This window comes from Delphinapterus leucas, chromosome 15 (genome assembly GCF_059928025.1).
Source record: "Delphinapterus leucas isolate spDelLeu-1000000601 "Yukka" chromosome 15, BTC_Dleu_Yukka2, whole genome shotgun sequence".
Classification (NCBI taxonomy): Eukaryota; Metazoa; Chordata; class Mammalia; order Artiodactyla; family Monodontidae; genus Delphinapterus; species Delphinapterus leucas.
This window is the reverse complement of record NC_143143.1, coordinates 14399871-14412963: the sequence shown is the minus strand read 5'-3', so window position 1 is coordinate 14412963 and position 13093 is coordinate 14399871. Positions and strand designations below refer to the sequence as shown.

The window sequence follows — 13093 nt, the reverse complement described above, 5'->3', positions numbered from 1 at the left end:
GAATAATAAAATGGGTCAGTATCTGAGCGATTGATAATTTTCATTCCTAATGAAGTTGGGAAAATATTCAAACTTGATGGATTTTGTGTTTATTTCAAGAACAAAAACTCACAGGAGAAAACCATTCCGAAAGCATCTCGGGATTTGATGACAAATGGCTATATCTCTCTTCAAAAGAAGGAAGTCTTTGTGTCTGGAGTGAAGATTTTCTATGGTTCTCAGACTGGCAAAGCAAAGGTAAGAACTTATAATGACACTTTTCATTGGGTCTCCTGATCTTTTAAGAAAATTTCTGAAAAATGTTCTTTAGCAGTGAACTGAATTGGTCTTCTAATCTTTTTTCATCTTTGTTTTTCCTTTTCACAGCATACATTTTTCCTTTCTGGGGTGGTGGGTGAGTTTCATCTCCATTTCAGCTGATTGGGGGTGTCTGGTGGTCAGTGTCATGCGGGGTCTTTGTTCTGAAGCTTGCTTCTTGCTCAGCAGAATGGAGACTTGGATTTCCAAGTCCATTACTGGGTATAGAAGTAGGGGATAGTGAAAAATGGCAGCAGTATGTCCAGTATGGGCCCTGACGTTCACAACTTCACACATCTATTTAATGAAATGTATTTTGATTTCTTATAGTGTTAAAAGTGTTAATGATATACATTGAATACTGTGTAGATACCGGCTGCAGATATATAGCTGAAAGATGCTTTAATTGTATCTAGATGCTGCCTGCTTCTTTATTATAAAGGTCACAGCTATTTATTGCTTTCTAGGAAAAGATTCTAAGACTAACATGAAAATAAATTAAAAACAGAATTCCTTGTCGTTATTTTGGTAGAGTATTAAAGAGGGTTCTCCTGCCCTCTCGTGGATGTTTTGTAGAATACTACTTTTTAAAAGGTTTTTTCAGTATTTTGTTGTGTGTGTCATAATTGAAGGTCACTTATAATTAAGTTCAGCCTTAAGCAGCAGAGGCAGGAAACTGGAAGAAACGTTAGAAAGGCATCTGAGCTGTGGAAACAAAGTCCTTTTATGTTACTCATAGAAGATCTCATCCCTAGCCTCTCTTTTATGCCCGCTTTTACGTTTTTTTAAGATCAAATTAATACTTGCAGATGGTAACAAATCCAGGTGTACAGAGGGTTCATAATGAAAAGTACTCTTCAGAGAATCTATTTTAACTATTGATATTTCTGTTTTTAATTCTTCTGAGGGTTATTTCTTGAACCTCCTTCTGCCATGTTTCTAGATTTATCAAGTTAGATAAAAGTTATTGACTCCTTGTATTAGTCAGTTCCTCACATCTCAGCGGCTTAATATTGTTGCCCACATCATTGTTGATATGAATTAAATGGCCCCCCCTTCTTAAAGCTGTGCCATCTGAATTTCTCTATTTGGCTTTCACATTTGATTGATTCGTATTTGGCTTCGTATAGAAGACTCGGACAAAATTTTTTTCTTACAACTTTGAGGGCATCACATCCTTGTCTTTTTAAAATAAATTTATTTATTTTTTATTTTATTTACTTTGGCTGCATTGGGTCTTCGTTACTGCATGCGGGCTTTCTCTAGTTGCGGCGAGAGGGGGCTACTCTTTGTTGTGGTGCGTGGGCTTCTCATTGCGGTGGCTTCTCGTTGCAGAGCATGGGCTCTAGGTGTGCGGGCTTCAGTAGTTGTGGTGTACGGGTTCAGTAGTTGTGACTCGTGGGCTCTAGAGCGCAGGCTCAGTAGTTGTGGCTCATGGGCTTAGTTGTTCCGCAGCATGTGGGATCTTCGCAGACCAGGGCTCGAACCCATGTCCCTTGCATTGGCAGGTGGATTCTTAACCACTGCGCCACCAGGGAAGCCCCCTGGAAGCTTTTAGAATCATCCCTTTGTCCTAGATGTTTGGAGCTTTTGTGAGATGGTGTCTAGGTTGGGTCTTTTTCAGCCATTGTATTGTATACTTGGGCTGTTTTGTTTTGAAAATTCGTGTGCATTAATTCTGCTAATATTTCTTGGGTAAACTTCTTTCCCTTCTGTTTTCTCTGTTCTACTCGGTTAGTTGGATGTTGGACCTTTTGGATGGTCTCCTGTGTCTCAAATCCTCTCTCATACAAAAGTAACTTTCTTTCTGTTCTGGGTTCTTGGATTTCAATTCCAAACCTTTTTTTTGAATGTTTTAGTTCAGCTATAATGTTTTTAATTGCAAAAATGCCATTCTGTTCCATTTCTATTGCATCTTTTTCATAATCTAAGAAGATATTTCAGTGAGTTCCTTTTTCGTTTCCCTGATTTAACTGCTTCCTGCATGTTTCTGCTGCTGCTATTTCTCTTTCCTGTCACTTACTCTCATCATGGTCTTGGTGGTTTTCTGTTCATATTTAGGATGGAATGATGGGGTAGCTGGCGTGGATTTTCTCTGTTAACTGTGTAAATAGACTTGTTTTCTCTAGTTGTAAGTTCTCACTGTATGCTGTGTGCAAGGTGGGTCAGTGTATGCCAGGTGACCTATCTACCTCACATCTCCCTCTAACTACCACCTCAATTTTTTTTTTTTTAATAGTATTACTCCTTGAAAGTGTTGTCTGTGCTTGCTGTCTCTAATTTCTCTACTCCTGTCTTTCTTGACCCACTCCAGTTAGGCTTGTGTGCCCCAGCCTGCTCCCAGTGACTTTCATGTCGCTAATTAATTCTCAGTCTTCATCTTACTTGACCCCTTAGCTGCACGACAGCTCCTTCCTTGTTGACATACTTTCTCCATTGAACTTTTGGGACACTCTTCTCTAGGTTCTCCTCCTCTGCTGAGGCTAGTCTGCCTCACTATCATTTGCAGATTTCTCCTCAGCTTCTTGCCCTCCAAAGATAGGAGCATCCCAGGGCACAGTTCTTGAGACTATGTCTTTATCTGCACTCACTTCATTCTCTAAGGGATCTTGTTATCTAGAGCTTTCAGTTCTATTTATTGGAATTTGACAGAGTTTTTCTGTAAAGGGCTAGATAGTTTATTTTACATATGTTTTTTAGGTTTTCAGGTTTCGCAAGGCGTATGGCCTTTGTTGCAGCTGTTCAGCTCTGCTGATGTCGTGTGAAAGCAGCCATGGACAATGTGTAAATAAATGAGCATGACTGTATTCCAGTAACCTTTACTTATAAAGACAGAGGGCCGGATTTGGCCTGCAGGCCTCAGTGTGCTGATCCCTGTAGTAGACGGTGGCCTCTAAATTTATGTTTCTAATCTGAACTTTTCCTCTCAACCCCAGACCCTGATCCCCAGCTGCCTATCTTAGATCTTCATGTGGATGGATGTGTAGTAGGTGACTCAGAATTAGTGTGCTCACAACTAAACTCCCAATTTTGTGCCCAAATCTGTTCCACCTCTAATTTTTCCCATTCCGATAAACGGCAACTTCATCCTTCCAGTTGCCCAGTTCAAAAAAACCTTTGACTTCTCTCTTTTTCTTACTACCCACATCCAGTCAGCACGTACTGTGTGTTCTACTTTCAGAATAGATCCAGATTCCAGTCCCTTCTTACCGCCTTCACTGCTGCTGCCCTGGCCTAAGCCAGCCTCCCTCATATTTTGTCTGGGTTAATATGGTCATCTCATCCTCAGCCTCCTGCATTCAGCCCATCCCAGCGTCCACAGGGACTGTGAGAACTTAGGCGAAATGGTGTTAATCATCTTGGCTTAAGACCACGCAGTGACTCCCTCATTCACTTAAAGCAAATGCCAAAGCCCCCATGGTGGCCGAGAGGCCCTCACTTCTGCGTCTCCACCATCTCCTTTACCTCATGTCCTTGGCCTCCCCCCTCCAGTCTTATTAATCTCCTTGCCGAGGGTGCTCACGCATTTGGGCCTTCTCACTTACACGTCCCTCTTCTGGGGATAGCCTCTGGCTTGCTCTCTCATTTCCTTCAGGTTTTGCTCAAGTCTTTATTTTTGAGGCCTGTGGCAGTGTTTTCTGGCACCAAATAGTTGTTTTCCCACACCTGTTTTCCGATTCTGGTACTGTCTAACCGAGTTATTGTCAGATTGTCCCCACATCAGACACCAGTCACAAGTCCCAGGGGCATGTGTACTCCTGACTGGCCAGCTATAAATTCAGGGGTTCCCACAGTCTCTTTCTTAGGTTTGCTAATTCCCTAGAATGACTCACAGAATGCAGGGAATTGCTTTGATTAGTCTACTGGTTTATAACAATGAATATAACTCAGTCTACTGGTTTATAACAATGAATATAACCAAGAGACAAATGGGAGAGATGATGGGGCAGGTCTTGGGGGGAGGGGCGGCACAGAGCTTCTGTGTCCTATTTTGACACGCCACTTCCTCGGCATATCAATGTGTCCCCCAACCCCTGTCATTTAGGGTTTTTGATGGAGATTTCATACGTAAGCATGACTGATTAAATCATCGACCATATCTGATTGAACTTCATCTCCTGCCACCCCTCCCCTCCCCTCCCTACAGGGAGAGAAGATGTTGAAAGTTCCAAGCCTTTAATCCCAGGGTTGGTTTTCCGCTGACCAGCCCCCATCCTGAAGCCACCTAGTCCCCCACCGCAACCCCAATGTGTTATCTCATTAACATACCAAAGACAGCAAGTTCCAAGGATTTTAGGAGCTCTAGGAGCTCCCTGGAGGCAAAGACCAAATATTTATTTTTTATTATATACACCTGTCCTGACCCTCCTTATGTAAAATAACAACTCTCCCCATGCCTCCAATACTGTATTCTTACGCCTTATCCTCTTTTCCTCCACAGCACTGGCCACCATCTGATATACTGTGTATTTTCTCATTTGTGTGTTTGTTCTCTCTCTGTCCATTAGAACATCTCCTTGAGGATGTTCCTTGATGCTCCTTAAGGGCAGGGAACATGTGTGCCTTGTTCCCTATTGGATAATATCGCCCAGAGCTGAAACTGGCCTGGTGGATGCCCAGTAAATGGCGAGGGCAGGCTTAGCATTAGTCCTGGCAGGTGGCGAGCCAAGTGTTAGGCTACCAAGCCAGAAAGAGGAAGAGAATTTCCTGGGGTACCAACATCTGGCTAGAAGTTGTAGCTTTCCCCAACCATTTGGTTCATTTTGTTTGGAGAAGAGACTGACAGGGGTCTGCCTGGGGGTAAAAGGTGAGTGTCGCAGAGGCTCTGTGTGCGCTGGTACCATATAATACGGATTCTCTGTATTCCACAGGGTCTTCTCTGGCCCACTGCTCCCTCCCATTTTTTTTTTTTTTTTTTTTTTTGGTACGCGGGCTTCTCACTGCCGTGGCCTCTCCTGCTGCGGAGCACAGGCTCCGGACGTGCAGGCCCAGTGGCCACGGCTCATGGGCCAAGCCGCTCCGCGGCATGTGGGATCCTCCCAGACCGGGTTTTTTTTTGCGGTACGCGGGCCTCTCACTGTTGCGGCCTCTCCCGTTGCGGAGCACAGGCTCCGGACGCGCAGGCTCAGCGGCCATGGCTCATGGGCCCAGCCGCTCCGCGGCATGTGGGATCTTCCTGGACTGGGGCACGAACCCGCGTCCCCTGCATCGGCAGGCGGACTCTCAACCACTGTGCTACCAGGCAAGCCCTCCTTCCCATTTTTGCCCCAGTGACTGACTGATCCCAGAGCCCCTCTGGTTTTCTGTGTCCCCCGAGGCTTTCTTCTGTCTGTCAGCCTGCTGCTTTTTGCTTTCTATCTTCCAGAAATGTGCTCACAGTTCTCATATTTCCCACTCTCTTCCCACCATGGTATTTCTTCTCCGTCTATATGTTTACTCTAGTGGGGCAAAACAGCTGGAATGTCTACCAGTACGTACAGTAAGTACATAGAATCCCACATATGTACTTGCAGAGTGAGAACAACACAGCTGAGTGATGATCTCTGTAAAGATGCTTGAGAAAATGGTAGAAATGAGAATAGGATTTGTGTTTATGGTGATACATGTCAGTCACCGGAAAATCTTTTCATGCTAAATGCCTCATTACCTTGCCAACAGGAATAAATGAAGACTGTATTTTTCATTTATTTAGCTTATTGAAGACTTTATTTGATTTTTTTCCCTCCTATCAGGGATTTGCGACAGTTCTTGCTGAAGCAGTTAGCTCCCTTGATCTCCCTGTGGCAGTTATTAATCTGAAGGAATATGACCCAGATGACCATCTAGTAGAAGAGGTTGGTAATTGTCTTATTTTTCCTTCAATCACAACTTTCAAGTTTAATTGACCTCCTGTGTTCTGGGATAAACAGACTCTTCAGAATAAATTTAATTTTCACGCTAAAGGATTCCAGTCGGTAGAGCGTTCAGTGTCAGTCAGGGGTGCTGAGTGTGTGGTGGCGTGCTGACTCGGGCGTGAGTGATGCGGGGCCAGCCCCTCTGGGGTGTTAGACTGAAAGCTTGGGTGGTTGGAAGTTCCCTCCTGCTTTGACTGTCGTAATCAAAGAGGGTTGTCACTGATGGCCATGTGCCGGTCATGTGAACCACGTGTAAGCCTGCTGAAAGGTCAGGAGCCACTTGGGTGTCAGAAGCAGTATGGGTTTTGGAGTTAGAGAAATCTCTTTAACTGGCTGTGTGACCTCCAGGTGTAACGTCATATCTGTGAGAGCTTCATTTCATCACCTGAGGAATGCCCCGCCCCCTCCTCTAGCCATGCCCAGGTAGGGAAGTTGACCTGACAGCAGCGGTTCTCCAAGCTTGGTCCTTGAACCGACAGTATCAGCATTTCCTGGGAACTCGTTAGAAATGCAGATTCTCAGGTCCTAGCCCAGCCCTGCGGAATCAAAGTCTGGATGTGGGGCTGTGTTTTAACAAGTGCCCCAGGTGATTCTGAAGCAGCTAAAGTTGGAGAAGCAGGTGGAACAGGCATTGACAAGCCTTTTCTATAAAGGGCCAGATGGTAAATATCTTCAGCTTTGTGGGCCACGCAGCTACTGAGTTCTGCCTTTGAGGCACAAAACAGCCAGAGGCGGTATGTAAATGAGTGAGTGTGGTTGTGTTCCAATAAAATTTTATTTACAAAAACAGGCAGTGAGTGGGACTGGGCCTGCGGGCTGTAATTTGCCAGTCCCTTCTTAGTGGATAAACCTCTAGCTGTAAATGTGCATTTCTTTCTCCCCCAAGAAAACATTGGAGTACAAATGAATGAGCTTGAATCTGCTCTAAATTATTTGCTAAAAATTAATAGCAAAAAAAAAAAATTATTAGCAAGCTTGGATACTTAATTATTTGTAAGGGATTACTTATAACTTACCTCCTGACTTGGAACTGTGAAGATGCACTCGAGCAGATGAAATACTGTGGCTCACAGGACTGAAGATGTGTTTTGTTTCCTGTGGAGAAGATGGTGCCAAGTGTTAAGTCACTTTACATTTAACGTTTTATGGCTTTGATTTTTCAGGGCATTTTTTAGAGATCTTTCTGTATTTCTTCCTGACTGATTTGGCTTTTGTTTCCAATATGACAAGCAGGAGCTGATAGGAATTTATAGTCTGGGAAATGGGACGAAGTACATGGTGAAGGGCACCAGGAGGTGTGGTGGGCTTTCTCCCCTGTGCAGGGTCCTGGCCCTGTTTGCTTTCTCTTTTGAAAATAAGTAACATTTCTAGAAGCACTCTTTGTCTTTAGAGGTTAGTGTGATATGAATGTCAGCATTTCAAAAAGGGTTTTCTTCATTGAGATAACTTTATATCTTGGCTACTCTTCTGAAATAATGACTTTGTTGGCTAGGTTACCAGTAAAAATGTCTCTGCCTTCCTGGTTGCTACCTACACTGACGGTCGGCCGACTGAGAGCGCAGAGTGGTTCTGCAGGTGGCTAGAGGAAGCAGCCAATGACTTTCGATTTGGCAAAACGTACCTGAAGGGTGTGAGATACGCAGTGTTTGGCCTGGGAAATTCTGCGTACGTGAGCCACTTCAACAAGGTAGGTACAAGGTAGGTACGTGTTGAACTGTAGGGATACATTCTCTTAAGTGAAAAAAAAAAATCACCTACACAGGTACATATATGTGGGTGTATGTGAGACAATCTGTACTCTCTGGTACTTACTAATAAACTTTTTGTGTTATTCTTTTTATCGCTGGGAATTGCTACTGTATAGGAGGCTCTCAGTAAATTTTTATTGAATAAAATGAATGAAAATGCTTCCTGTTGTCTAGCATCTTAGCGGCTTGTATTCATGGCCAGAGTCTAGCCTCCTGCCCCCAGGCAGGACCTTGTAGATGGAAGGTCCCTGATTCTTTGGACTTTCTCAACTACCTGTTCTGTTGTGGAATGACCTTTACTGCCCAAACTAATTCTTCACAAAGTTAACTTGTTGTCTTTTAATCATTACTTTTCTTTTCTTTTTTTTTTTAAATTTTATTTATTTATTAGTTGTTTGTGCCGGGTCTTAGTTGTGGCAGGTGGGCTCCTTAGTTGTGGCAGGCGGGCTCCTTAGTTGCGGCATGCATGTGGGATCTCATCCCCAGACCAGAGTTCGAACCCGGACCCCCTACATTGGGAGCATGGAGCCTTAACCACTGCACCACCAGGGAAGTCCCTAATCATTACTTTGTAAAGTAATGAAATAGAAGAAAAACATTCACTGCTCTTTATGTAATAAAATATTAATTGTTTCTTTTGTTCTCCTGGATCCTTTTTTCTGAGTGAAATTAACTTGGCTCCTTTTCCTTTGCATTCTCTATACTTTAAAAAAGAAAAATGTGTGGGCTTCCCTGGTGGCGCAGTGGTTGAGAGTCCGCCTGCCGATGCAGGGGACGTGGGTTCGTGCCCTGGTCCGGGAGGATCCCACATGCCGCAGAGCGGCTGGGCCCGTGAGCCACGGCCGCTGAGCCTGCGCGTCTGGAGCCTGTGCTCCGCAACGGGAGAGGCCTGCCACTGAAAAAAAAAAAAAAAAGAAAAGAAAAATGTGGAGGCTCTCAGTTTCTTAGTGGTTCTGAAAAGTGATCAGAATTTTTTTATGTGTACCTCTCCCCAGATGTGAGCCCAGCTCAGCTCACCTATTTTTGGTAGAATGTGAGGAAAGATGAAGGTGGAGATCTTTCTGTAAAAGTTGTTTTCATCCAGCTGTTCTATCAAGATGTGTATTCTCTGTGCCTGCCCCCCCCCCCATATTTTCAAAGGAAGTAGACACAAGGTAAAATTCAGATATGTAAATATTTTGTTTACTGCCTTGCCACTTAGGAAGCCTGTTAAGTTTTTGAACTCTTAATTGTACTTCTTGATAACTCCTGTGCCTCAGCTTAAGTGCTTCATACTGTAATAAAATGCATCTCTGGCTTATGAAATCATGAGTCTTGCCAAATGGGCTCCGTTTGTACTTTGTTGTTTAATGGTCTTTGGCCCCAGAGGCTTTATTTTAGAAGAAACTGATTTTGCTACTGAGTGATTTCATTCTGACCATGATTTAGAAGACTAGTTTTCAAATTCTTCATCAGGTACTAACCCTTAGTTTAACAAAATAATTTGTCGGTCCCTATATTTAAAAAAAAAAAAAATCTTCTGCAGAATCTTACCTGAACGTATCAATGGCTGGAGGGCCTGAAGCCCTTTTGACTGGGCAGTTCCTTCTTCCTAGCAGCGGCCGGGAACAGGGCCCCAGTGGAACCCCAGGCTGTCGCAGAGCAGGCTGCCAGCCTCTGATCTGGAGGACTGTTGTAGCTCACCTGTCTCTTTCTCCTGCAGGTGGGGAAGAACGTGGACAAGTGGCTCTGGATGCTCGGCGCCCATCGCGTGATGTCCCGAGGGGAGGGTGACTGCAACGTGGTTAAAAGCAAACACGGCAGCATTGAGGCCGACTTCACAGCGTGGAAGGCTAGGTTCATCTCCCGGCTACAGGCGCTCTGTAAAGGAGAGAGAAAACCCTGTGGTGGCAACTGCAAGAAAGGCAAGTGCGAGTCTAATCAGCACGGCTCAGAGGCAATGGAGCCACGGTCTCACGCCCAAGAAGGATTCCATCAGAGAGACGCTGAGGTACGGAGCCCACGTGTCCATGTCTCCCTGTTTTCCTCCTGCATTTGGAGGTGCTGAACCTTTCCTCTGTCCTGGGAAGCTCTTTCCTTGGCCTCTGGTTAGAAGGAAGAGCTGAAACTCATGTGGGGATGTTCTAGAGAGTGGGATCTTAGGATAAGCTATGTTGTGCTGGATGCTTTCCTAAATATGTTCTTTAATTGTTGCATTGCTGAAATCCAGTAGGTTTCTACCCCAGTTTTCAGGTTAGGAAATGGGTCTGGAGAAGTTGGATATGTCCCGGGCTGAGCTCATGTCTTTTTACCCCCAAACCACATATTCCTCCCAACCTCTTTTATTTAACGACTCCATTAATCACTCAAACTTGAAGGCTGCAAGTCATCCCAGATTCCTCTCTTTCATCCCTCACATTCTAAAAATTTCTCTTTCTTCAGATACCCCAGTTCCTTTGAAGCTCGTGTTACATCAGGCTATATCACTACTGTTGTCTTTGGGCCACCTGGTCGCTTGCATCATTTGGGAACAACTTGACATTCTGACTCCCTGTCTTTCTCGCCACCCTTGCTCCTGTCATTCCTCTTTGTGGCTGAGCCATCCACATAGATGATTTATCCTGTCCCTTTCCTGGCCTTCACACCCCCAGGAACCATTTTCTTCAGTGACCTCGGCCTCCCACTTCCGTGCTCACCTCTGACATTTCATGTCCCTATGACCTGAACTCTGAGCCCTCTCTGGTGCTCTTACTTTAAAGTTCTTTGGACCCCACGTTTTTTTCGCAGGGTAGTGCTAACTGCTTACTTCACTTCTGTCTTTACCCAGTTTGAATTTTATACTCGTTCTCTTAAAAACATCTTCAATTCGCTTGCCATCCACTCCCTCTTCCAACCCAGTTGGCTAAGCCCCAAGCCAGGTTGGGACCTGTCTGCCTTCTCTTTGACCACAGATTGGTGACCACGGGCTCAGGTGTGCAGCCAGAACTGCCCCCAGTCTCCAGCATCCTCTCACTCTCCGAGACCACTGTTCAGTGCTCTTTTCCCCCCACCCCTTCCTCCAGCTCTCATAGGAAGCCGACAGAGAATTCTCTTAGAGCCTCCCCGCGCTGTCTACAAATCCTGCCATCTTTTCTGCCACAGAGACCAAGTATCTAGTTCCTGTCAAGCCCACTCTGTGCATGCTCTGGGATCAAGGACTTTGTTCCCTTTGTTCCTTCATATATTGTATGTCTCTCCCCTGCACTGTTAATCTCTCTCTCTCTCCTAGGTGGTCCCCAGAAATACATAAACGTGCTCTGGAATCACCTGTGTTTAAACAAACACAGAAAGCAAATAAGAAACAAGCCTTTCCTTTGTTCTGTGCCTTTCAGCTGCTGTTTCATTTTTCTGCTCTTTTTCTAGCCAGTCTCTTTGCTTTCATTTGTTTATCTTCCCTCCAGTTGGCTCCTACCATTTTAAAAAACTTAAAAAAAATTTGAGGTAAAATTTGCAAAGCATAAAATTAACCATTTTAAAATACATACAATCTAGTGGTATTTAGTACATTCCCAATTTTGTGTAACCACTGCCTGTATCAAGTTCCAATACCTTTTCATCACCTCAAAAAAAACCCTTACCCATTAAGCAGTCACTCTTCACTCCCTTTCCCTCGGCCCTGACAACCTCCACTTTGCTTTCTGTCTCTATGGATTTACTTATTCTGGATGTTTTATACAAGTGGAATCATTAATATGTGACCTTTTTTCTCTGACTTCTTTCACTTAGCATAAAAGAGTTTCATCCATGTTGTAGCATGTGTCAGTACTTCATTCCTTTTTATGGCTGAATAATATTCCATTGAATGGAATTGTGGATCCATTTATCTGTTGATGAGAATTCTGGTTTTTTCTACCTTTTGGCTATTGTGAATAGTGCTGCAATGATATTCATGTACAGGTGTTTGTTTGAGTAACTTTTCAGTTCTTTTGGGTATATACCTAGGAGTGGATTGCTGTATCTTGTGGTAATTCTATGTTTAACTTTTTGAGGAACCACCAAGCTGTTTTCCCCAGTGGCTGCACCTTTTTTTTTTTTTTTTTTTTTTGCCATACGTGGCCCTCTCACCGTTGTGGCCTCTCCCGTTGTGGAGCACAGGCTCCGGACGCGCAGGCTCAGCGGCCATGGCTCACGGGCCCAGCCACTCCGTGGCATGTGGGATCCTCCCAGACCGGGGCACGAACCCGTGTCCCCTACATTGGCAGGCGGACTCTCAACCACTGCGCCACCAGGGAAGCCCCAAGGCTGCACCTTTTTGCATTCCTACCAGCAATGTACAAGGCTTCCAATTTCTCCACATCCTTGTCAACACTTTTTTTTTTTCTTAATTGTAGCCGTTCTAGTGTGTGTGAAGTGATGTCTCCTTGAGGGTTTTTTAATTTTTGTTTATTTTTTTAATTTTTAAAATTTTTATTGAAGTATAGTTTATTTACAATTCTGTGTTAGTTTCAGGCGTACAGGAAAGTGATTCAGTTATATATGCACACACATATATTTATATATATAAACGCGTATGTGTATATATATTCTTTTTCAGATTCTTTTCCACTTATAGTTATTACAAGATATTGAATATAGTTCTCTGTGCCATGCAGTAGGTACTTTTTGTTTATCTCTTACCAGATATATAACTTGCAAATATTTCCTCCCATATAGACTTCCTTTTCACTTTCTTGGTCATGTTTTTTGATGCACTAAAGTTATTAATTTCCATGAAGATCAGTTTGTCCATATTTTCTTTTGTTGCTCATGCTGTAGGGGTCATATATATGAATCCATTGCCAAATCCGAGGTTATGAAGAGTTATTTCTATGTTTTCTTCTAAGAATATTATAGTTTTAGTTCTTATATTTAGGTCTTTGCTTCATTTTGAGTTAATGTTTGTGTATGGTGTGAGGTCAGGGTCCAGTTTTATTCTTTGGCATGTGTAGATCCATTTGTCCCAGCACCATTTGTTGAAAAGACGATTCTTTCTCGACTGAATGGATAGCACCCTTGTCAAAAGTCCATTGTCCACAGATGTGTGGGTTTATTTCTGGATTCTGTTCCACTGATCTGTATGTCTCTCCTTAGGTCAGTACCACACTGTAGATTTGTAGTTAAGTTTTGACATCAGGAGTCCTCCTACTTTGTTCTTTT

The 13093-nt window shown here is 43.7% G+C and overlaps 1 protein-coding gene across 5 annotated transcripts in view; it reads left to right on the top strand.

The window, feature by feature from the left end:
• LOC111182070 (S-adenosyl-L-methionine-dependent tRNA 4-demethylwyosine synthase TYW1) overlaps nucleotides 1-13093 on the top strand; it is a 276237-nt gene that overhangs the window by 67558 nt on the left and 195586 nt on the right. For all 5 annotated transcript variants that reach the window (XR_016387776.1, XM_022588137.2, XM_089895820.1 and 2 more), the window contains 4 exons: nucleotides 100-237; nucleotides 6030-6131; nucleotides 7684-7878; nucleotides 9642-9929. Coding sequence is in view for 4 of the 5 variants with exons in the window: in XM_022588137.2 (XP_022443845.2) it covers nucleotides 100-237; nucleotides 6030-6131; nucleotides 7684-7878; nucleotides 9642-9929 (723 nt within the window). In the remaining variant the exon portion in view is untranslated. The remainder of the gene's footprint in view (nucleotides 1-99; nucleotides 238-6029; nucleotides 6132-7683; nucleotides 7879-9641; nucleotides 9930-13093) is intronic.